Here is a 25,313-nt window from a genome sequence, read left to right on the forward strand (position 1 = left end):
GCAGAGCATACTACCATTAATTAAAATAATTATTCATAAACTTCAATGAAGGCAGCCCAAATATCCATGTATGTATTGATTTGTAGATCACACTAAATAACCACCTGTTCAAAAATCAAAAGTTTAATTAAATTCTCCACCCATTGTATTATTGTATCCCAAAGTTGTAGCTGAAGCATTAGACTTTTAGTTGTGAAAAGAACCCAGTAAATCCATATATTTAACCTTGGGTTAAATTCCAAGAGATGGGCAGTTAATTCAAAATGACATATGTATCATTAAATATTAAAGAACTTTCCGTCACAAGATATATCCACATTATTGCCTCCTCCCAAAGAAAACTGCCATGGGGTCTTGCCAAAATGTACAGAAATGGAAATATGGAACAGCAAGCACCTGTCTTGCTGGGCAAAAGATACTGTAGTGATTAGTAATTAGAATCTCATTAGGCCCCATTAATTTTCTCCTGTCAAGCCATGTAAGCTGTTAAAAGGACTCGGCATACCCTGCTATTTCGCCCCGGGAATTGATCTCACATACAGGTGTGAATACTATATCTCACATACAGCTCTATGGGAGTAGATTCCAGGTGTAGAGAAGTATCCCTGTTTGAAAGATTTATCCCCAAGACAGGGAAGGCGGTAGGCCACTGCCATCAAAAGTGTGACGGAGGTGGCAGCACAAACAAGTGCATCCCTGCTCTTCCTTCTTTTGTGATGGAGAACACAGGAAGAAATGTGCCTGAACAGGGCTAACATACCATTTTTAAAGACATGTCTGTTTGGAGCCTAAGTGCCATTATCTCTCCTTCAGTGTCTGGTGAGTTCATAAGCGATGCATTTCTGGAAAGCCAGCATGGTAATGAGCAAACCAGATAGTAAAGAACAGCAATCATCATACAGGGTTTTTTGCCTCTACAAAATGACTATAGTTCCTTTTAAAAATACAATGAGCGTTTATTTCTCAGAGGGACTGAAGTGTATACAGCTCAAGGAAGCATTCAAAAATAGGAAAAGGTCTGCATATTGTCAGCCAAGCTCCATCATTTATGGTTCCAGAGGGAAAGGAAAAATAGACTGCTGCAATAAATCTTGAGCTGGTTGTAGTTCCGGAGAGGACAAGGAGCGTGCAAGGTATTCCCATCCAGAAGATAAAACTTAGTATGACATTAAGCACAGCAACTTGCTTTCACAGACTGCTGCACTGAAAACGGTCATATGCCATTTCCTTTCTGGGTAAATGGATTGAGTAATTTAAGTCCAAATGCAACCAGTACCTTATTTTTCCAAACAAAATAATTTGTACTATGGCATTAACCTCTGCTGAGCGACTGAAAACTAAATTAATATCATGAAGACAGATTGAGGTTACTTTTTGCCATTTCTGTCTTATGCATCACCAAAGTATTTGTTCTCATAAACAGATGATGCTCATGTCTACAAGCAAAGGTCAGATAGCAGGTCATTCCAGTTTGATTCTCCTGGGATGTTGTCTTATATGATCTAGGATGTTGTCTCATGCTGATCTATTTAGTTTGTATATAAAGCTCTGGAATGCTGACAGAATGGCTTGCACAGTTCAAGGTAGAAGACAATTCTGTTTCCAGGAAGTGCATGTGTTGCAATCTCATGATGAAAGGATGTTATCAAGTACAAAGGAAGCAAGAATATGCACGTATGAAATAGCTTTGGGTTTCACAGTTCCCTCCTCAATGGGTTTGTACAGTAATGGTGCCCCACATAGCAAGTGCGAGTCATGCTGTTGTTAAAGCAAACCATTCCTGCCCATGTCTTCCTTTCATAGCCAAAGTACTGAATATTACTGGTCTGACATTATTTGCATAGTAAGAATAGATAAACTGCATTTTTAATATTGCTGATATAATGCCTGGCATATTGAGAAGCGTAGCTACCTTCCAGCTGCCATCTGTGCCTTCCAGCCATTTGGATGTGCCAGGACCCATGCTAACTACAGGCTTTTCAGCTGTTGATGAATTGCATGCTTTGGGCAACACTAGCCATAACTACTGCTAATTGCTGTGGCTGTCATGCTTTGGCCACATCATGAGAAGGCAAGACACAATGGAGAAGACAATCATGTTACAGAAAGCAGAAAGCAGAAGATGAAAGGGAAGACCAGATATGAGATGGACTGCATCCATAAAGGAAGCCCCAACTCCCGCTTGGAAGAATCGAATGGAATTGTCATGGACAGGACATTTTGAAGGACTTTCATTCATAGGGTCAGCATAAGTTGGAGGTGACGTGAGATGATGGCACATAAACAAACATTAAACAACAAATATCCCCAGGAATATCACAAAAGCTCTATTCACTGGAAGAAAAGACTCATGCTGCAAGGATAAGGCATGGAGCTGAAGGTAAAATGTATGGAGTAAAACTAACAGTACTCAGAAAACTAAGTCACGAAGGAGGGGAAGAAAAGGCTTGATTCAGATATGCTGAAGGGTGCTAGAAGGAGGCAAGGAAGCATTTGTACACCCCATGCTAGGAGCTTGGCACCAATAAACAGCAGCAGTGGCAGCAGCAGCAGCAGTAGCAGCAATGCAGTTCTCTCTCCATGTTTGCATGGAATGTAGCAAGCTGCCTTAAATGGAGTCAAAACATTGGTTCATGTAACCCAGCACTGCCAAGCCACAGAATTTACCAGGGTTTGGCAAGATATTTTTCTAGCTATATCTGGAGATACATGGGATGGAATTTAGAACCTTCTATATGTCATGAATGTGATCTACCACTGAGGTAAAGTTCCTGCCTGTATTGCAGATTACACAGTTACAATCCTAGATAATCTGCCGCTTAGAAATAGTGCGTACCCTTAGGATGGAACAATAGACACTAAACTGGTGTCTTCTATGGGTTCAATGAAAGAGGTTCAATGCCCCCGATCAAAGTAATAATAAATAAAGACAACCAAAACAAGTGGTTTTCTCACCAATAAAGCTGCCATCACAGGTCCATGAACAACATACAGCAAGTAAGTGTCAACACTAATCCAGCAACTGCAAGAAGAAGAACAGTATTAAAAGAGTAACAAAAAGTGTAGTGAGTTATTACAAAGAAAGGTATAATACTCACTTATCATTGAAGTATTTGGTTCGTGCCACAGCATGAATTGATGCTGGAACTAAGGGGAATCCTGAAACAATAAATTATATACATCAGATCTCATAATATTTCAGAATGCAAAGAACCTCTTCTAAAGGATTTTAGAATGAGCATGACAGAAGAGCTATAGGAACATAGGGAGCTACCTTATAGTAGGTCAGACCTTGGGTACCTGTAGCCTAGGATGGCCAACCAGGACTGGTTGTGGCAATCCAGTTTCAGACAGGAGTTTGTCCTAGCTTCCCCTGGAGGCAGAAGTGCTCAGGATCGAACCTGAGATCTTCTGCATGCAAGGCAGCTGCAGTATTGCTTGGGCAATGGCCCCTTCCCTGGTAAGTCCTTTACATGGCTTGTATCTTAAGCCATGTCATGTGACGCAGTCATGTGAAATGAGTACTACCACAAGGCAGCTATTCCATATGAAGGCTGTAAAGTTTGTGGGTCTGTCCAATCAAAGAAAAGGTTGCCATTGCAGCTACTGCCCAAAATCACGTAGGCAGTTTGCAAACGTAAAAACAAATATTGCAGCAAATGCAAAACATTTCCTAACAGAGGCCATTGTGCTCTTTATTTCTTTGACTTACACCTCATCTTTCTACCAAAAAATGGAACTAAAGGTAGCTTTCAAGCATAGTCCACTTATGGACAAAGGGAAAAACCTGACTTCTGAATGTTTCCTGAATATTAATTATTTAGAGGGTGAGCACATTGTAGCTCTCCAGAAGTTGCTGTCCTGGAATTTCCTTCATCCCTCTGTACTGGCTATTCTGGCTAGTGTTGACTCTGGAGGGTGCAATCCAACAACTTCTGTAAGGCCATGAGTTGCCCACCCTTGCCAGAATATAAGACATCAAAACGCCTAGAGGTCAACTTCTGCTCCTTTGTTTATAAGTGAGTTATGCTTGGAATGCCATGTTGAGTGCCATTTCTTGGTAAAAAGGTGAGTACAGGTAAAATAGTCATAAATGTATTTACCTATGTATGGCTGTCTGACACTTGCTGGGAGTTGAAGGACCTTTTCCAATCCTGCATGGATTTGCACCATAGTGGGCTTATATTTGCATTGATCATTCTAGTGGTGATTAGTCTCTAAATCCATGAAGAAGAAAGGAGAAGCGGAAGATTCTGACAGCCTTTAGTAACATAGGAAGCTGCCTTACACAAAGGCAGACTTGTGTGTATAACCTAGTATTATCTACTCTGATTGGCAGCAGCTCTTCCACAGAGGACTTTTGCCTCATCTGTTAGGGATCTATTTTTTAACAGCAGACACCAAAGGATTGGACACTGGGACATTCTCCATACATGGCATGTGCTTTGCCACTGAGCAATTGCTCCACTCCTTTAGCTTTCCTTTTGTGCCTCTCCATGTTTCTCATGAGCTTAGCAGACTGTAATCTCTTCTGATTCAGCCACTGACTGCAAATCAATTACTTGTTCTTGCTCTTCAAAAAGATCTAAACAAGAGAGGCTTTTAATGAATGCCCTGCATCACGGCAAGAGATGTTAGTGTTGGATGAGGCACACCGGGGAGTTCAGACATAAAGTTACTTTTTCATAATATGTTGATTTAACACTATCCTCATAAATGCCCCTGTTAAATTCAGGGTGTTAGGGTATTTGAAGATGGGATGAATGAACCTCACAATTTCTGTTTCTTTTGTTTATATTAACTTGGTTTATTCTATTTGATCCTGGTTTGTTTCAATAAACAATAGTGAGAACAAACCATAGTTCCATGAATTTTGGTGCCACATGGAATTGTGGTTACTTCCAAATGGAAGGGAGAAGTGTTCAGTCCCCTGCTCTTGTTCATTGAAAGGGAAGGTGAGTTTATGAATCAAAGGCTTCTGTAGGGTTGTTTCCTTATTGTTAAACTATGGCTAGATCTTACGTCTTAACTAAGTTTTCACCTAGCCTTAATCTAGTCTTCAGGTTAGGCAAATGTGCTCTTTTTTGGCACAATTGAAAATAAATTAATTGAACTTGGCATCACCATCTGCGGTGCTTTGATAACAGTGGACAGGAAATGATTCTAAAACCTCATGGTGGGAATATATTTTCAAACATTTGTTTCAATTAGATTAGGTTAGCCTGCAATCCAATTCCTCCCTACCTGGGAGTAAGCCCTATTGAAGTCAATCACATTTACCTCCAAATAGATATGTACTGAGCTATGTTTTTTATCTTTTAAAACTAGAATTTTATTTTGCTTAAAAAATATAAAGTTAAGTTACAAAGTGTTCAGATGAAGCTTTGCAAATAATTCCAAGACTCCACAAATGTCAGCATTCTGTTAAGTTAATGTTTGTAACATATGATTAGTGTTGATGTTACTGGAACAACAACTGAACATCTTACCAAAACAATCTATATTCAGATTGCTTTAATAAAAATGAGATGGTTCTTCTTACAAACATTTCTAATTTCAGCTTCAGATAACAGTGACAATTCTTGCTTCAATGATCTATATACGCAGTTTTACATCTACTGAACTCCAATTGTAATGTGCAAATTTGCCACTATAACGAAAATAAATTTAAAAAGAATAGGAAAGATTTCTTTGCAATGGAAGTGTGGCAGGTTGCAGCTTTGCATTTTTAACAGTTCTTAATAAAATTCAGGCAGTTCATTTAGTTCATCTTCTGATTAGCATGCTCATGGATGCTGATTCATGTTAAATTCATGGGGCTGGCATAATGCTATTCATTATAACTGTGTGCCAGACACAAGATTAAGCCAGACACAGTCTCAAGGATTTAAGCCCCATGCTAAAAAAGAAATAGAGTATCTTCTGTTTCCTGTATACTGCAAACTAGCCCACTCGCTGATATGGGCAGCCTATTCATGCTCTCAGTGTGAGAGACCCATTTTCCTGGGCCCACTATAACCTGTGCAGGCTATGAATGCTGTTCAGTAGTCTAAGAGGGAGATCATAGCATCATAGAATAGTAGAGCGGAAGGGGCCATGAAGACCATCGAGTCCAACCCCCTGCTGTTGCAGGACACCGTGCTATACCATCCCACTCAGATGGCTGCCCAGTTTCTTCTTGAATGTCTCTAGTGTGGGCGAGCCCACCAGCTCTCTAGGCAGCTGGTTCCATTGTTGTATTGCTCTGACAGTGAGGAGTTGCTAGTACCCACCTAAGAGACATTCTCACTATCCATCTGAAAAGCTATGCTCTGGAGCAAGAGCTTTCTTGGCAAGCCACTGCTTCCTTCAGCCCTAGGGTGGTTAGATGTCCTTTCTTGCCCTGGACTGCCCTTAGTTTTCTCTTTTTTGTTTTGGTCCAGTTTCTAAATTTCCCTCTAAAATTATGTTATTTTAAGTGTGAATACTGCTGTGATGTATACATTTAAACCTGTTCTATCTGTATGGTTTAAGAGTAGGTTGGAAGGAGCAATATATCCAGGAAGCTGGCATTCTTTCCCTTTCTTCTCCTGCCTTCAGCAAGCAGACCACAAACCCCAGCAAGCATTGAAGTGATGCTGTTCTGTAAGCTAGCAAGGCTAGTGGGAGAGAAAACTGCACTGGCAGAGATGAACGGAGAAAGGAGTATAGATGAGATGGTGGGGAGGCGGAGAAAAAAAAGAAAGGAGGTGGATGGAAGAAAGAGGTACATGAGATTTTCTCAAGAAGGAGAAAGAAGACTCATCAGGTACAGATGGGGGAAACCAGCTGGGTGGTACTCAGTCCTTCTGGAGCTGCATGCAGGATAATGATAACCATGAATTTTTCACCTAATTGCCATAATCATTCTTCTGAACCCAGAATAGTCTCTGGATTATTTAAAAATGGTTGCCCCCACTCATTCACCTACAAAACATTCCTGCCAGTTTTTCTCATATTGCAACAGAAATTGCTTGCACTTCCTTTTCCCCCATTTCTTCCATCATGGACCTGGCAGTTGTCTGCCGCACAATGGTGACATCTATTTTATTTCTAGCAAAATAAGAAGCATTATTCCTAAATTTGCACATGCAAATTTGTGCCTTCTTCTTTTGTCATGTGCACCCTCTTTTTGGAGTATGACTATCCTGCTACCCTTGTCATCTCACTGCAGGCCTGCCAGAGGTATTGAGGGAGGGTAGGGGGCCACTGCGTCTCATGTTCCAACCAGACATTATTCTGGCTCAGGAGCACTTTTCTTTTGTCGGTTCACTGGTTCTGCACTCTGATTGATCATGATTATAAAGACTTTATACTGTGATCAGTCAGTGTGGAAAACCAGTAAGATGCCCAGAAGCACAGGTGCTCCTGAGTAATAATTTACATCTGGCCTAAACAGTGGGCAGGAATGCCCCTTTGTCATCCTTAAATTGCCCCCAGCACACTATTTCTGTGATATCACTTGTGGGATGAGAAGAAAAAGCAATGATTTGCAAGAAAAGTCAATATTAATAGGTTGCTGGACAACTTGCAAGAATATTTTTCTGGAGGTTCTCACACAGGCCTGTATAATTGGTATGTATGCCCAGGGAACCAACCGCTTTACTAAAATAAAATAATGAAATAAAATAAAATAAAATAAAAGAGGTATATTAAAAACATTCCTTAGGTTATTATGATAATGTTTAAGGAAGCCACAGCAAATGTATATAAGATCCCCTCGCTTTTATATATATTACTTTTAAAGAGACGTATATTCTGATTTACTGTTTCAGATGAAAATGCCCAAGGCTAACATAAATTATCACAAAGAAATGGCAAAATAGTTAAATATAAACATAGGAAGCATGGTAAGTAAAAATCAACTGCCAATTTAATTTCATGTCTACTAAATACCTTGTCTTTTAATCCTGTCCTCTGAACTCTCTTTACATTCCCTCTTGCACCCCCCACCCAAACTGGGGCACTTGATGCCAGGCTTCTAGACTTGGGAATATTCAGCAAAAATAATAGGGCTGGGCAGAATTCATTAGGAGCATTCCACTGACTCTGTGGCCTCAGTACATTCATCTCCCACCAAATGACACTCATTTAGATTTCACCCCAAATCATTTCCCTCTTCCTCAAAATCAGTGCCCACCTCCAGCACAGACCCTGCCCTTTAAGAAGCATTTCTCCTTTAAGAAAACCTCCACAATCCATCTCTTGTCTTTTTTCCCTAACTTGGGACCAGAGAAAGACACCCCAAAGAGGCTGAAAGTGGAGTGAGGGATGCAGTTAAGAAAAGCCCTCTGCAAGAAGTTATCTGCTGAGCAGAGGGTGGAAAGAGCAGTGACACTGAAAGAAAACCACTTGGCCACGTCGTAAGTAAGTGGCAGTGCTGAGGAGGAAGAGGGAGTGGGGTGGGGTGGGGATCAGAGGATACACAGGGCTCCATGGGCTGGATTCAGCCAGGAGGTCGGAGGGTTCCCCCGGTCTGCCATAAGAGGCCTAACTCCTATCTGATAGAAGAAAGCTTGCTGTGCGTTTTTGTGAATGTTGCAAGTCCCCATGAAACAAGGTGGCTGGTACTTAAAAGCAGTGCAAGCAGAGGAAACAGTTGACTTGTAATGCTGAAAGGATAAAAACAAAAAACAAAAACCAGCAACGTACCCCAACCCAAGAGGTAATACCAGTGCAGCCGCTGTTCTTCAGCAAATACTGCCACCACAATGAGAGTATGAAGATAAATGCCTTCACAAAGCATCCAAAAGTAGTTACAGCCCATCATGTACTGGTGAAAAAACTGAAGCACTTTGCAGCTTACCTGTCAGACAAATGGAAAAGTATTAGACTAGGAACAGACAGAAATTGGGCAGAGAATAGCATGCATGCTGTCAATAAGCAAGCAAACAAAAAAGCTACTTCTCAGATCCAAAAGATTCTTCCCTGCCCCACTCCCAGTATTTGTTAGATTCTTTCAACACTTGCCACTGACTGTGAGCTACTAATAAATCAGACACATCAAGTAACCATTCCTCCTAAATCACCAGGCACCGGGTGCAAAGAGCCAACATTCCAAACGCCACTATTAGCAACTCACACTTTAGAATATTTTTCCAGTCTGGTATGCTGTAATACAAACAAATGTGTAGAGCTAGAGCCCAGCTAAGTCCTGGAGAGGTAGTAGCAGAATCCTCCAGAAGGTCACATCAACCTCCTTTTCATGCACCTTTCCCACAGAATTATAAGCATTAAGTGGGGCTATATTTCCACACTGAGAATGAATTGTCAAAATTGTGTATGGTTCTTTTTGGAAAAATTGCTAATTACTGAGGCTGAATGCGCATGGAAACGCTAGGTTTTCTTTCAAACAGAGGGAAGTTAAAAATAGTAATAACAGCTTCCATGATAGTAAATTTATGTAAATCAACAACAATATAGGATAGTGTTATAAATGCATCTAAGGACATGGGAAGCTACCTTTTATCAGGCTGGCCTATTTGCTCAGGGTGGACTGTTTGTGTTCCCGAGTGTGGCCAGCGGTGGCTTTTTGGCAGAAGCTCCAGAGACTGAAGCTGGGACATTCTGCATACAAAGCATGTGCTCTACCACTGGACTATGTTCATGCTTTTCTTGGGAACAGGCATGCTTTTAAATCCTCTTCCCACATTAGATATAGAACAAGATCCTTCTTGCAATGGTTACAATGCAGGTCAACACCTGATGTTATTGGGAAGTCACCTTGAGAAATGATGGAGAACTTTTTTTAAAAAAAACTTGAATCAACATTCAGCTTTCAAGGCACCACAAAACAAAGTATGTCACTGACTTAGATGGATTTAAAAATGGGGATTAGACAAATCCATAGAGGATGAAGGCAATAAAGGGCTAGTAGTCATGAAGGCTATATGGCTACTTTAGAACAAGAAACAGCATGCCTTGAAATAACAGTTGCTGGGGCTATTGTTGTTGTAAACCACCCAGAGAGCTTTGGCTACAGGTGGTATGGTAATGTAATAAACAACAATAACAGCCAACAATAATAGCTCTATGTCCTGCTTGCGGGCATCATGTGAAGGCAAAACTTCCTGGAGGAGGCAAACATGCTAGGGAAAGTCGCAGGCAGAAGAAGAAAAGGAAGAACAAATTCCCTACTCCACAAAAAAAGCCACAGCCTTGAAGTTAGAAGTGCTGAGCAGGGCTGTCATGAGGACATTTTGGAGGGTTGCCACAAGTTGGGGATGACTTGGCACATAACAAAACGACAAATGAAAGGGAAGGCACCAGAGCAATATTTACTGAGCTCTTTTGTAGATGGGAAAATTGGCAACTTCAAAGAATGCTGCAGATTTGACTCACTGGGTTTTCAAACTTTCCTCTGTTAATATATTAAATCTATATGTTCACAATAAAATACAATTCTGTTCAGCTTCATTTCACCCACACATCCATCATGAAGGCTTAACTTTACAGGCCTTCTCTTTCTTTTGTAAAAAATATTTTTCTATAAAGGTTTTTGTAGAGATAACTGCCCATGCAGTGTGTGGAAACTTCGCTTCACTCTCTGAAAGAACATTGTATAATATGAGATGACATTTTTCATTTTTCTTTCAGCCATCTGATATGATATACAAATATTTGCAGACTAACTGGAGTACCAGAACATAAGTCTTTCAACCTATTTTTATTTCCAAAGCATTGCAAATAATATAATATGGATTTCTTTTGCATGTTGTTTTCAGTAGGGTTATGAGTTGGGGACATCCTTACCACCATTTTTTTATGGCATTTGTAATCAATAAGGTGATCGGTGAGCCAGTGTTTGTGCATGCTGAGAATTTGATTGCATTAACCCCTATTTCAGTTTTGATGACAAACTGCCTTTTCCCCCAAGAGTAGCATTTTGCACAAACCAAAGTTCTGCATGGTCCAGCTTTCTCCAATTTTGCAAAGAATTCATGCTGTCACTGACCGGCAGCCGCCTCCACTGCTGTATGGAAAGAAAGGGTGGTAGCAGTGATGGAGGTGAGAGATGATATTCATGGCTGGAAGAACCACCTGCTCCATACACACCTGGCTGGAAAAACTGCTGCCGCTGCCGCCTTTGTGGTTATTGGCACTTTTTCTTCCACTGTATTTCAGCAGCCAACTCGGACTTAATGCACTGAGATTTTGTGACGTAAACTTCTCACTCTTACATCTCAATGTGTTAATTCTTCCCAGTTCTAATATTAGCATTCCCAAGAAACATTTTGAGAATATAGTATGTCAAATGAACAGACAGACAAAAGTGATCCTTTAAAATTATTTCCAGGTGAAGATTGTAATTAAGGGCCTGAACTAAATTTGAACAGTGTGTACACATCTCTAACTGGGGCCTTTGAGCATGAGCACAGAAGCGTTTTGTCTTCATCACTGAGAAACCACCATCTGCTTTCATACGTTTTGAAACCTTCCAAGTCTGGGGGACGGAATCCAATGCTGCACTGACACCTTGCTGTCATTCTCTTAAATTCCACCAATTTCCACCCACAATTGGGACCCACAGCTTGCAGAAGAAAAGCAAAGGCTTCTTTCTGGGGCAGCTGGAAAGGAGCGAAAACACTTGTCTCTGAAATGGAGCAGCTTGGTGGAGCTGGCATAAAGGAACGCCAGCCACCTGTCCCAATCCAAAAAAGAGTGTTTTTGCTCTATTCAGAGCTTCCTCTGGCGAGCACTAAATCACTGCTGTATGGACAGCAGGGTGGAAGAGACTCAATGGAGTAGCAACTCTGAAGTTGTAACTTTCATGCAGTTTTGAATTCGGGGGATGCTCTTTTTGTACAGAGGCAGAAAGATATAGATTAGCTATAGAGAAATAAAGCAAAAAGACAGAGGAAATCAGTGCCTGTATGTTCTTATGCACTTGCAAACATGTACGTTCTGGTATCTACATCTTCCTCAGATGGATTTCCTAAAGCATGAATCAATGTGCACTATACCTTGTCCTTCGTATGCCAAACAAGGCTCTCAGAAGGTGTCCAAGGCACTTCTTCCTGTCCTGATTGATTCTTATGTCTGTTGAGTGTTGCAGTGACTAACGGACACACAGAGCTCTGTACATTCCTAACCAAGCATGCCTGTGTTTAAAAACCACCAATAATCTGATTGTGTGAACTCAGTGCTGCTTTTCAGTAGAAAACCAATGTTTCCTATATTGGATGCTCGGCAGAGTGTGCCAGAAATAGCATTGCAAGAAAGAATTCAGATTTAAGAAGTCAGTCTTATTACCTGTGAGCAGCATGTTATGTGCCTTGGACCATGGATGTGGCTGAGTTTCTGCCAAATGATTTAAGTCCCTATAGATGTCTTTTCTCTTGCAGAGTAAAGAAATAGGACACATTGATATCAGCTGTTCTGTCCTTCTGTCCCTGAAAACACTACCATGGAGCATAAGAGGTGAGAACTGGATGGATATGTTAGGCTGTCCATAAGGAACAAGAAAGAGTATGCTCAGATCCACTACTTGTAGAACTTGGAGCTCTTTTAGCAAATTGCACTTCAGTGGGCTTGGTTGCAACAGGCTTAAAACTTCATGGAATGGGGACCCTTCAGGGAGATCAGCAAAAGCAGCATGGAAAGGAGTTACCTGTAGGTGTGTGCACAGCTTGTTTGAAAGTGGTAGTGTGTGAATATGTCGGAAAACACAGAAAAAAAGTTGCTATTATTCAGGGTTGCCCTGCTGCTGTTGAACTCACAAGGGATACACACTTTGTCCTCCCAACCTTCCTTTGAGGTAGGTTGGGTTGAGGCCCAATGACTGAGCCAGCCACCCAGTCTGTGTCACGGTTGACTGGGGATTTTGAGCCAGATAACAGGAGTCCCTGTCAGTCACTTGAATTGCTACACCACACTGGCTAACTCTGTGGAGTTGGGGACCCTGGGCTTTGCTAACCTGAGCTAATGCATCTCCCTGCATCTCCTAAAGCAGGCTCTGTCCAGGAGGAGTTCTGCTTAGGACTAGTACATCATGACCAAATCAGACTTTTTGAAGATGGGGGTAAGAACATTTGCCTTAAGTCTGAATGCATGTATTCTTGGATTCTCTCTTTGTGACCATTTCCTCACTTGCATCTGGTCATCTGGGGAGCTGTCCAGCATGATGGTTAGGAAGATATAACCTCTGCTTATAGTGATGGCAGAATACTTTGGATTCCAGTTTCCTTGGTTGGAGGCTGATGTATTATTCCAGTGTGATAACCTTTTCTGTCCCTTCCAGCTTTAACATTCAATGATTGTACAGACACTGTAAGCATCTGCAATACCTAATCTTATTAGGTATCCCATAATATAACATTTCCTGCACAGCATCTGCATATCTCCACTCCCAGTCACATGGAGCAACGACTGTTGTTTTCAAATTTAAATTCTGCACCCAACTCCTGAGTTAATTCCCATGCATCTGCATCAATTTATGGCTTTTTCAGAAGCTTAGTCTCTTGATGTATAATAGGTTTGGGAAAGCTATTAGACAAGGCATGAGGGATGAGCCTTGTTAGTGCTTAAAATTTCATCAATTGGAAAATATATTAGAAAATGTTAGCATGAAGAGTTCATGCCAAGCAATATATCAAGATGAACTGTGTGAGAGAAATATTATTCAGTAAACTCCAATCTTTACTCATAAACATTTACAGAATGTTCCGTTTATATAGAAGTCATTCAAGGGTAATTTTATTTTACTTATTGCAGACCAATATAGTAAAATTCTTTCCAGTGCCCTCTGCTTCTGCTGCACGAGTAGACCAGGCCTTAGATTGCTGGTAAGTTACCTCCAGGTGAATTTTTAAGCTGTCTGCTGAAGGATCATCCCCATCCACATATCCCGAGTGACACCTGAATGAATAACTGTGTATATTGTTTACAGTTCTGGTTGCTTCATCTCAAAAATCAATGGTGCTGCGGTTGAAGCACAGTAGCTGAAAGTTTGCTCCAGTGTCTGTTAGCACTGAAAATAGCTTGTTGTTCTCTTACATCTGTCATTTGAATTCAGACCAAAGACATAAAGGCATTTTCTTCAGACAGTATACTTCAGACTTAAAACAAGATTGCATTTGGTTCGGGATGGCTAAACTTGCTCTGGTTATTAGATTCATGCTCTGTGACAGCATGTTTAAATTCCAAAGTGTCCACAGCTTCAAATAAATAAGCAACAGACCTTTTGCAAAATAACACAGCTCTAATTCAGTTTTCTGTCAGAACAGGATGCCTACTCATATGTCATTACATATTTTCAGATTTTGAAGTATTTTCTTAAACCTGTTTCAGTAAGAAAACTGGTAGGTGAGGTCTGTTCATAGGACTGATGGTTAAAATGATCCTTTGGCCATGTCAGTCACCTCTCTCATAGGTATGTCTTGGGGCAGTGCACCTACTCACAATATTATCAGGAACATTCAGGAAAAGATAGGATAATGCAAGGTAAACATTCAACATCACAAGAACATAAGAAGAGCCCTACTAGATCATGAGGTCTATCTACTTATCTATCTAGCCCTGCATCCTGTTTCCCAGAGTAGTTACCCATGGGAAGCCCTCAAGCAACAGAGGGGAATAACCAGAGCCCATGTTATTACCGAGCAGCTGATCTTTGTCCATGGACAGGAATCCTGTGGCTGCTAGGAAAAAGCTCATATGGAGAACGATGGTTCTGAAGATGAGGAGCAAAAGATGAACCGATTGGAGCATAGTGGCATATAGCTGTTATGCCAAGGGAAAATGAAGTGCAAGACAAAGATGCTCAAATATTTAGATAACAGCCTAATTCCATACACATGAACTCTCAAGTATAAATCCCTCACAGAGTTAAATGGAATATTTTTCCTCCAGGGAAACTGGTGTAGGACGGCAGCCATAATCTGTCCTCGATATGTTTATACAGCCTACAGTATTCTAAAATAATTTCCCATCCTATTTTCCTACTTCAGATAGGGAATAATTTAGCTTAGAGTTATTCTGATATTATATTTAACTTTTATTTCAATAGGCAAGGATTCGCACCCATACACTAGTCAAATATTGTGGCTTTCCAGACTCATGGCTCGTGGCACACTCCCCAGCCCTTGCTCTTCCTCTGTGGGGACAGGTGGATTTGCAACTCACCCCCCATATTTTAGTGGTGCGGCAGTATTTGTGTGCACCCATCCCACAGTCCTCCATCAATGCCAGTGACACAGTGGGGGCAGGGGACCTGACACTTTAACTGTATGGACTTTCAATCCGTTTTAAAATGTATGCCAGCTCACCTTTTCATTCAAATATCTTTCTGTGAGTATTAATTTACATATTTTTAAATAAGCCTAGAAAGGTTCTTACTGTGTGATCCAATGTGGCTTCCTGTGACCCTCTGAACTTAGAGGATTATAGGCATCTCATTGAGGATGAAAGGACTGCAGAGGTGAAGGCCACCTCTGTACTTTTCCAGCCATTAGATGGACAATTCAGGCAATTTGGGTGTTTTGCCCCTGCTCATGAAGAGGGGCAGAAGCACCACCAGGATACATTGTTACCCACTGGGACCTTATTCTCCCCCATGATCTGTAGAAGCACCTCTAGCTGTGGGTACAAGATTGGTCTTCTGACTTTGAGAAGCCGTCAGCAGAGAAAGGACCATACTGGCTGTAAGAGCAGAGGGAGGTCACTCTACAGTCAGAATTCCAGCCCAGATTTATGTTCGTGAGATTTAGCTGCACAACTACCCCAATAAGAGATAGCTGACTGCCCATTATAACAAATATAGGATGGGGACGTATATGGCAGGCAGCTGTGTTCTTTGCATTTTTCCAGAAACAACCAATTCTGGAGGATCTGTTTCAATAGAAAGTATTCAAGGAATGGTCATGGCACGTTCATAGCACCAAAGCTGAAATGTTCTTCCTTCTGTGACAAAAAAGCGTGAGTGTAGAGAAAATTTATAGAGTGTAGAGTGGGATCAAAGAAAAAATGTCCTATGAGAGGAAATAAAGCTTTTCAACTAAAAAGATGAAAGTGAACTAAATCAACCCACCGTGCTCACTTAGGTATTTCTGCTTCTTGACAGATGCTGTCACAACAGGAGATTTTTCAAAAGTAGTTGTTTGGTGTTTGCAGGAGAACAGATTAACTCTGACTCACTGAAAACTTCATTCATGTGGGAGGCGTTGATCTGAATTCACAGATGACGTGGCTGCATGTGTCATGGATTTAAAGGCATGGGCTGCATTCAGCAGCTTGTTGATGTTGGGGGAAGGGCTTCATTTTTTAATCTTCAAGAACTGAGTGACAGCCAGTTGATGTTCTCCTGAAGTCTGAAGGACAGTTACATCCATCCCCCTTAGAATTATGGATTTTAGGAAAGCCAGCATATGCTTAGTAAATCTGACATCAGTTTTATGGGATAGAATGTAGAATATAGGAATAACCCTCCACTCTTTTTTCTAGTTTCTGATTCAAAGGTCAGTTCTATATAAGTTGATGGGCTTTGCAGAAGAAAGTTGATGGAAACTCAGAAAGGCTTCCACCAAGCAGAACAAATTATTGCCATGTGTGGCCCTTACCACACACACACACACACACACACACACACACACACACACACCAGGCTCTAGTCCTCACTTGGCCATGAAATTCACTGGATGACTGTGGACCAGTCACAGACTGCCAGCCTAACCTATCTCACAGGGTTGTTGTGAAGATAAAAGGGAAAATGGAGGCTCATGTACGCTACCTTGGGTTCCTTGCAATAGGATTCAAATGTAATTCATCACCAAAATCATCTACCAAATTACGTATTATATAGTGTACATATTTTATCAGTTTGTTTTGTTTCTTAGGTGTTTAATGTATTTTTGTGAAGTACCCAGAGAACTTTAGCTATTTTTCAGAAACAAGCCAATCAATAAATAGTTTTTGCAAGCACTGAAAACCACCTGAAGGTGATCAAAAGTGCAGTAAATAAACATGTCAATTCAGTATGGAGACACTGAATTATTGCCAGCCTGTGTAACAATTGCCACTCAACATACAATCCTTCTTTTCTTGAGGCTGCACAGGTTAAGAACAAGCTCTCCATTTTCAAAAACAGATGAGGTTTTACATAGATATCTGATCATATAATTTTAAGGGCAGGGGAAAGTAAGATGGATACAGAGGAAAAGACTGATGATGAACAAATGGGGAGAAAGTATTATTTCAATCAAGACATAAGAACTGATGCAATGGAAAATGCTGTACAGGACAGGTCAGCCTGCCTTTTGTATTATCAACTTGTTTCTGTTGTGAGCCGCTCCGAGGCTTCGTTGTGATTGGGGCGGCATAAAAATGTTTTAAATAAATAAATAAAAAATAAACTTTGCTGAAACATTGTATTCAGAATATAGTGATGACAGAGCTTATCGCAGATTTATAGGATGCTCAGATCCACTTAAGTGTCCTCGTTCCATGCCTGTTCCCTAAATTTTATGACTCATTTAGTGACTGAGATAGAAAGAAAAAGCTATCAAATAAGTTATCATGAAGGGCTGTTGGTAAAATGGGTGAGTTAACAGGCATCATGATTATGATTCTTATGATTATTCTACAGCAGAAAGAAAGGGAAATGGTGGGGGGGTTGCACTTTAAGATTTCCTTGTTAGCCATTTTGATCTTTGAAAATAACCCGATTCAAGTTACTTTTCCTTCTGTGAGGGAAAAGATGTAGAGATGCATATTTGTGGCAATGGGGAGGAAGCCTGGGTGATATTGAGCAGAAAATAGCTGGAAAGAAAAAGACCAGCAAAGCTCCACAGTCAACCTTCTTGGACTTCTGATACCAACCTCCATTAATGCTTTTCATTAAATGCTTTTCATTAACACAATAACAAGAGTAACAATGGCAACAACAACATGGTCATATATAGATAACCACATAATGTGGAATTTGGCCTTCAGTTACATTCACAGGTGGATACTGGATGCAATGCTGGAACTGGAGTGGGAAGATCTGGGTTCAAGCCTTATTCAGCCCTGAAGGCCACTTGGATTACCTCTCAGGGCTGCTTTGAGGACAACACTGATAGCTTCAGTATGGCAGCCTGAGCTGCCTGAAGGAGCAGGATACACATTTGACGGCTCAAAGCAACCGTGGTAGGAACAATGATGACTAGAGATGGAGAAGAAATGACAAAGTGAAGAGGAGGGAGAGGAAAGCAGGAGGCAAAAGAATGTGTGTCCACTGCTTCTAGTAGACATCTTCTGGCCTGAAGAAAGGTCTGTTTGACTGGGTAGCTCCTATTCAAAAAGGTGATGATTCACTGTCTGTAGAAAGACATTTTAAATTTTTGCTCAGAAATTTTATTTTAATGGGGAGTTGGAACCTAAGCTTCACCATTCTGTTGGAACAAATGGGAAACTAATCAGCAAGGGAAAACTATGTTTAGACCTGGACTGAGGAACTTTTTGTATTTCCCTGGGGAAAATTTGTTGGGGGCCACATGAAGTTGGTGAGTGGGGCTGAGGCAGGTTGGGGCTACCCCTTTCCTACCTCTTCTCTTTTTCCCTGGCCAGTGGACTTCCAGGAAGGACAGGTTGCTCCTGCCAGAGGGTTCTTGCGAAAGGCCTCTGAATTTAGGCTGCAGGTTGCTCACCCCAGCTTCAACCTCAAATGTTTATCAGTGAAAATGGAGGACCAAGTCAGAATAATGGAAAATTGGTTAGACAGCAGGAAGTCCACAGATAGTTTTTTGGGGACAAGCAGGTATAGCAGAAAACACACTGAATAGGAGTCTAGTAAAGTTATCTTAAGTTGCACTACAGTACAAACTTTTATCAGATGTGGACAATACCAGGAATGTTCAATCCCCAGTAAAATTTCATTTTCAGTGATGCTTAAAATTTGAGATCACAGTTGAATAAGGGTTCAGACTGGGGCTGCCATAGTAATGCTTCTGCTTCTGGAGGACACATTATATTTAGTAAGGTTCAAACAGTGTATTATTCTGCCTAAAGAAAAGAAGACATATTTAAAAGGAACATCAGAATGCAGGTAGGGAAATGTTTAGCCTACTCACTGATAATACTGAAATTGCAAACAAGCATGTGATGGCAGAGTGAGTCAAACATGTTGAAAAGCTTCCCAACATTTAATAGCGATGAGAGCTGTTAGTTCATGCCACCATCTTTGTAGAGACGATGCAGAAACAGAGACTGCACACAGCCAGAGCATCGTAACAGAGGGGACTAAAGTTAGCGGGAAGCCTTACAGGATTTCCTCCTCTCCTGTAGACGAACTTGAATTCTCAGCTGGATTCACTTTAATGCATATGTGAACATGGCAAAATAACTGGTATAAGCAGTGGGAGAGTGATAAGGATTAGCTTAGTTTATCTGAAGTAGCACAGAGACTGAAAATAGCATTGCTGAGAGCTGCATGAATGGATCCCTTTTCTTACTTGGGAACTTTGAAAAAGTGGCATGGAAATATAAGCTAGCAAACAAATTGGTTTCATGAACAAGCAAGTGCAAGCAGAAAGTATGTGGAAATAAAAATAAAGGCACAGTTCTTGAAGCTGGTCACAGGCTATCCGATGAATATGGATGTGCAAATCAGCAAAACGCAAGCTTGATGGAAATCTCTTAATTCCATCTCCAATCTTGTTTCAACCCAAGTCCATATCAGTGTATGTGTTTTGACTTTTCTTTTCACCTGAAAATCAGTGCACATTTTAATGCATATTTTCCCAAACTTATGCATTATTTGTGCAGATCTTTGAAATATGTGCATTACTCTCCTATTAATTCCAGCATATCTTTTTCCTTTTTTTCATATGTATGCATGCTGTTGAATGCATTTTGGGCACTCCATGAATTACATTAGAAACTTGAGAATGCATGGACTTTGTAGATGGCGCCTGAGTGTGTTCATGAACAAAAATCACTTTCTCATACATCCCTACTGAGAAGTCACTGGAGAAATTGAAAAAGCTGCTTCACCAGAGGAAAGGGAAACACTGGTAGAATGCCACTTATACCACCAGGGGTACACCAGTGGCACCTGCAGAATCATCTGTGGATGTAGATATCCTACTGGCAGTGGTGCTTCTGCAAGAAGGGAATGTTGGGGTAGTTTTTCCCCCCACAGAAGGAAGAAGCCCTTCTGGAGTTAGTTTTCTCACACTGCCTACAATGGAAAATAATGACAAAGGATGCCAGCTGGGCAAGGCTGCCATGGGATAGCCTGTATCTGTAAGTACAGATCTCTTACTGCTGCTTAATTTAGCCCCCTGGTTCAGAAAGGGAGGAAAGCATTGCTGTTTCCTGGAAATCCTTGCTGATCTGTCACACATACTCCAGACATGTACCAGCTGCCTGCCTTAAGGGAAAGCTCTGCTGGTCACAGCCATGAAACACCTTTCTACTCCCAAATCCAAAGCTGAAGAGATGAAAACCACATTGCTTATGCACAGCAAAACTGAAAATGTTTTACATATTTTAATTTATTCATTTAAATATTCCCCTGTGGCAATGTGCAACAAAGAAGATGCCCCTATGTGCCATCAATAAGGAGGTGCGTGGATCAGTAACACTCTGACTGTGGTATTTTAGCCAGTCACATTATTTTTTAGATGGCCCTATTTGCAATATGGACCCTAGGCACCTTTCTTTCCTATATACTTCCTTTTTTATTGTACCTTGAGAAAATAAACTAAAAATAATTTTAAAAAAGATTTGCAATATGAACTTTTTCTATTTTTTTATTTTATTTTATTTATTTATATCATGGTGAGTCTAGAAGATTTAGTCCTACATGAATGTGATTCTGAGTGAGTTGAGCTTGTTCCATGCTTGAGCCTGCAAAACAGCTTGCATTAAAAAGTCTCTTTTGCAGACAAAAACAAACAGAAACAAAAAAGGTAGCATGTACAAACTTACAGAATGTTCTGTATTGCATTGCTTCAACTACTAGGCAAAGCTAGCTGCTCCACATTTCACATGACTCATTCCCTGGTTATTTATGTATTAATCTATTTAATTAAAATATTTTAAACTATGCATCATTATACTAGGACAGTGTATAAAGGCATGTCCAATTAGCTATACAAACTGAAACAAATAGTGATATAATTAGTCACACAAAACTAGATAATAAGTAACATCATCACAATGATCACTGAACCGCAGCAAATCTGCTTCTCTATTCCTAAATTTAAATGCCTGTGCAAATGAAAAGCTTTGAACTGGCACTGAAAAGTAGGAGTGGCATTTTTATGGTCTGTGGCAGCTCCGGGTTTTGAGAGGCCTTTGGGCAAGACACCCTGAGCGGTGTCTTCAGTGAGTCTATTTTCTCAAGGTCTTTGCCACTGGCTTCCGTGTTGGTCGCATCATTGGTACCACTTGCTTGCTTGGCAGGGGCAGAGATGGTGAGCAAGTTGGCCGTGGCACCAACAGTTCGTTCACCTCAACACCTCAGTTGCCTGGGCCAGAGTGAGGGGTAGGATAACATGCAGGTGTTAATGACAAAGAGGATGAGCAACTGCGGGAGTTCTTGTCCGTGGGCTCACACTGGAGTATGGACCTTCCCAGGTTCCTCATCATGCTTACCGTTGACTTGGCCTTGTCTACCAGTTGCAACAGCAAAGCAACAGCATAATGCACTCCCCCTAACAGGAGTATGTGTGAAAGAGCCTTTCCTGAAGACCTTTGGTCTGAAACTCTTTGGGGCTTCAAAGGTTAGCAGCAGAACCATGAATTTGGTTCAAAAGCAAATAGTCATACACCCAAACACCTTCAGAATTGGTGCAGGATGAGTCCATCTGGATGTATCAAATTAAAAGTCTAGCCATTGCATTTTGCCAGGAAAAGGCCAAACAGCCACTGTCAGCAAGCAACAGAGCCACTGGGGCTGTCCAGGGCTCAACTGACCAAGCTGGATCAGGACGCACCTCCCCACAACAAAGCTATTGTTGTGGCTCTTCCTCTCCCCAGGACAACAACTTTTTTAATATAACAAAGCCTTTTAAAGCTAGGGATGTGCAAGGAATTTGTTTGGGGGTGGCAATCCATTGGATTCCCTGGGCTGAGTGTCCCAGATTCCAGTTGTCTTTGCAGAGGGCTGAGTCCGTGTTCCTGGTGAGTCCATGCAGCATCTGCAGGGCATTTGCTAGGTTCTCAGCCCCACTTACAGAGCAAGCAGTGCCCCTCTTCTGTGCCCAGTCCAGCTGCTGCACTCATCCAGACACTGGCTCAACACCCACATAATGTGAGTCGCATGACAGAGAGAAACAGAGCTGAGTGTTTTAAGCACACTGATAACACTTCACTCTAAAATCTCTGTTGACCCCAGACAGCCACCTCATAGTGCAGCTAAAAAGCACAGAGGATAAGATGGAATCTTGCAGGAATGCCCCCCCACCAAAAAACCCCAATGCCATAGAATGAAGCAGAAACTCCCCAGTGCTTCTCTCTGTTTTTAGTCCTGTTAGTTATGTTCTCAACCACTAGTTGCTTTGCCAGATAGAGCAAAGTTGCTAAGAATTCAAGCAGTGGAATGAAGAACTTCTGATAAATTCTCTGAAATATCTCTATTTCATTCATTGACCCAATGAATTTTGGATAGAATCAATTTTTCTACTGAACCTTGGAATAAATCCAATTGAAAACCATGTTATTTAAGTTAGAGATAACTAATTTGTTCCACAACTTGGTCTGATGATATTAAAGAATGCTGTCAATATCGTTTTTTCTTTTTAATTGCACTTTGGGCAAATCTGCATATCCCTATACTGTGATCTATTATATTTATTTTATTTATTTATTTAGGAAGCTTCTATGCCACCCCATTTGCCGAAGCCTTGGGGTGGCTCACAATAATCTCGACATTGCTTGGGATAGTCAGACCATGTCTGACGTCAGATGACAGATTAGCACAATGACAGAACTGAAGACTTAGATTTTTTTAGATTTTTGAAGTGGCCTTTGTTACCCTTTAGGTATACAAAAAGCTACACTGAGGATGTTTGTTTTTAGTTACGTCCAAGAAGGAAGAAAGTAAAGATAGAGCATAATAGAATTTAAAAAACATTGAAACAAACAACAGTTCAGTAACAGTTCTTACTCGAAGGAGTAAGAAGATACTGATTTCTATCAAACTTGGGACTCTTTTTATTATTGGCTAGAGAAACAGGACTTTGTATAGATTCAAATATGTTTTTAAGTTATCATAAATAGAAAAAAATGTGGGGGCTGACCCAGCAGGTCCAATGTTTCTGATGACTGATGTTGTTTTTAGTTTTTCTTTGTATTAGGGTTATTTTGAATAAAACTTATTAAAAAAAACAAACAAAAAACTATGGCCCAGGGGCCAGATCCGGCCCACCATGGCCATTTATCCGGCCCACCTCAGAGGTTTTAAGCACGCCGCGTGCGTGGATGTGCACCATGCGCGTCTGCTGCTGCCCGCCTCACCCCCTGCATGGGGAGGCAGAGGCTTGCTCATGAGGAGATCATGTTGGACTCGCTCGGAGAAAACGATCTCCAAGTGAGCAAGCCGCTGTGTCACTGTGCATGCCCGCCCCGCCTTGCCTCCCCTAGCTGTGCTTGCCCGCACGCCCCAGCCCTGCTTCCACGCCGGCTCCCGCCGGCATCACCTTTCCGGCTCACGCCCCGCACCGGCACCTTTCAACTGGCACCCTGGTGAAAAAGTTTGAGGAACCCTGAGCTATAGTATTTGTGGAAAGGATCCGAGGACTGTAGTAAGTCAAAAGCCAAATGCAACATTCTGTCTTTCAACAGACAGAAAGTTTCTAAAATTAGGGAGCAATCAGGAAAGCAGTTCACTGCTCTACATCTGAAAAGGCAGAATTCAGGTGGGACTGTATAATATGGCATTTCTCCATTCAACGTTCTTGCTACTAAAAATTTTTTCTGCACCCAGAAATGACTGCCTTCCTATAGTGATATTTACTGCCCAGAGCCTGACACAACCTCATTTATGTATTTACAATATTTATATTCTGCTTTACAGACCTCGGTGTCTCTCAAGGCAGTTTACACTTTTTAACTTGTACAAGAACTGTATACAAATGTATTATCACCTAACTGTGCGTGTCTACTGAGAAGTCTAAAGTTTACATTTTATTTTATTTCATTTAAAATATTTTAGGCCACCTTTCAAGGCAAGAATCCGCCCAAGGCAGACTGAAGCAGTAAAATTCCATGTAATAAAAATCCAATACATTAATAAACTTCAAAAATTCATAAAAACAACAAACACCAGCAAAGAAACCTTTTGGCCTCAACAGTATTAAAACACCTACAGCACAACTGTATCTACAAACCAGCCAAATAGTAAAACATAATTAGGGAAGGTGAAATCCAATATTCAGTACAATAAATAAGAGAATATTCACAGATTTCACACATAACAGTAAGCCAGGAATCTTGACTTATAAACAATATGATGAACAATATACCGGTGCATGGAGCTCATTTACTCTTACTTCCTTTTGATGAAGCAAGCTGTTTTTTCCTGAAATATACAACTTCTTGTTCTAAGGAATATAAATGGCAGGTGCTTACAGGTCAGAAACAACCAGGTCAGGAGAAGCAGCCATCCTGGGATGCCATGCATAAGGGACGGCATATAAAAGTTTTAATAAATAAACAAATAAATAACTGAGATAAGAGAAATAAAACTCAGATAGAACTGCCTGAGCTTGGAATGTGGTAATTCGGCAGAGGTCCCTTGCTGTAAACCAGTTTGAGCCTGTTGTACTCAGAATGTAGCTTTGTCTGTTATCAGCTCATACGTATTGAGCATGTATAAACTAAATTCATAAATGAGCTCTGTGAACTTTATTTCATGCAGAGAGTTGTTTGACTTTGCTGGACCTTTCCTTCACTGTCTGTCTGAATAAACCTTGCTTACTTCTATACTGGTATGATTCCACATGCATGTCTTAGTCTATTAAGAACTATTCCCAGGTTTAGTTTCAATCTTCATCACTGTATGTGACTGGGTAAACAAATCAGCAAGGGAAACGCATCTTGGGTTCCTTGCAGGAAAAAGAAATGTGAGGATAAACAACTGCTACTACTATTACCTTGTGTTATTCCAAAACCAAGATTATGTTTTTACATTTAAACAAATCAAGATTTGTAAACCACCAAACAACCTTGGTTGGTTGGTTCATACATAACATTAAGCTATTCCCAGCCTGGTTTGTGCAGCAGATGCGAACAGGTTATGTCACAGAAAAAAAATATTTATTAAGCTGGTATTTCAAGTTTTGTTACTTACAGGTGCAGCACATGGCATGCGT

The 25,313-nt window shown here is 40.9% G+C and overlaps 1 protein-coding gene across 1 annotated transcript in view; it reads right to left on the reverse strand.

The window, feature by feature from the left end:
* The window catches only part of CALCR (calcitonin receptor), a 105,429-nt gene that overhangs the window by 20,009 nt on the left and 60,107 nt on the right, over positions 1 to 25,313 (reverse strand). The window contains exons 8-10 of the mRNA XM_044425266.1: positions 8,671 to 8,824; positions 3,099 to 3,159; positions 2,956 to 3,022 (exon numbers count right to left, since the gene is read on the reverse strand). Coding sequence (XP_044281201.1) covers positions 2,956 to 3,022; positions 3,099 to 3,159; positions 8,671 to 8,824 — 282 coding nt within the window. The remainder of the gene's footprint in view (positions 1 to 2,955; positions 3,023 to 3,098; positions 3,160 to 8,670; positions 8,825 to 25,313) is intronic.

The sequence above is a fragment of the Varanus komodoensis genome, unplaced genomic scaffold (assembly GCF_004798865.1).
Source record: "Varanus komodoensis strain SLA01 unplaced genomic scaffold, ASM479886v1 scaffold15, whole genome shotgun sequence".
Taxonomy (NCBI): domain Eukaryota; kingdom Metazoa; phylum Chordata; class Lepidosauria; order Squamata; family Varanidae; genus Varanus; species Varanus komodoensis.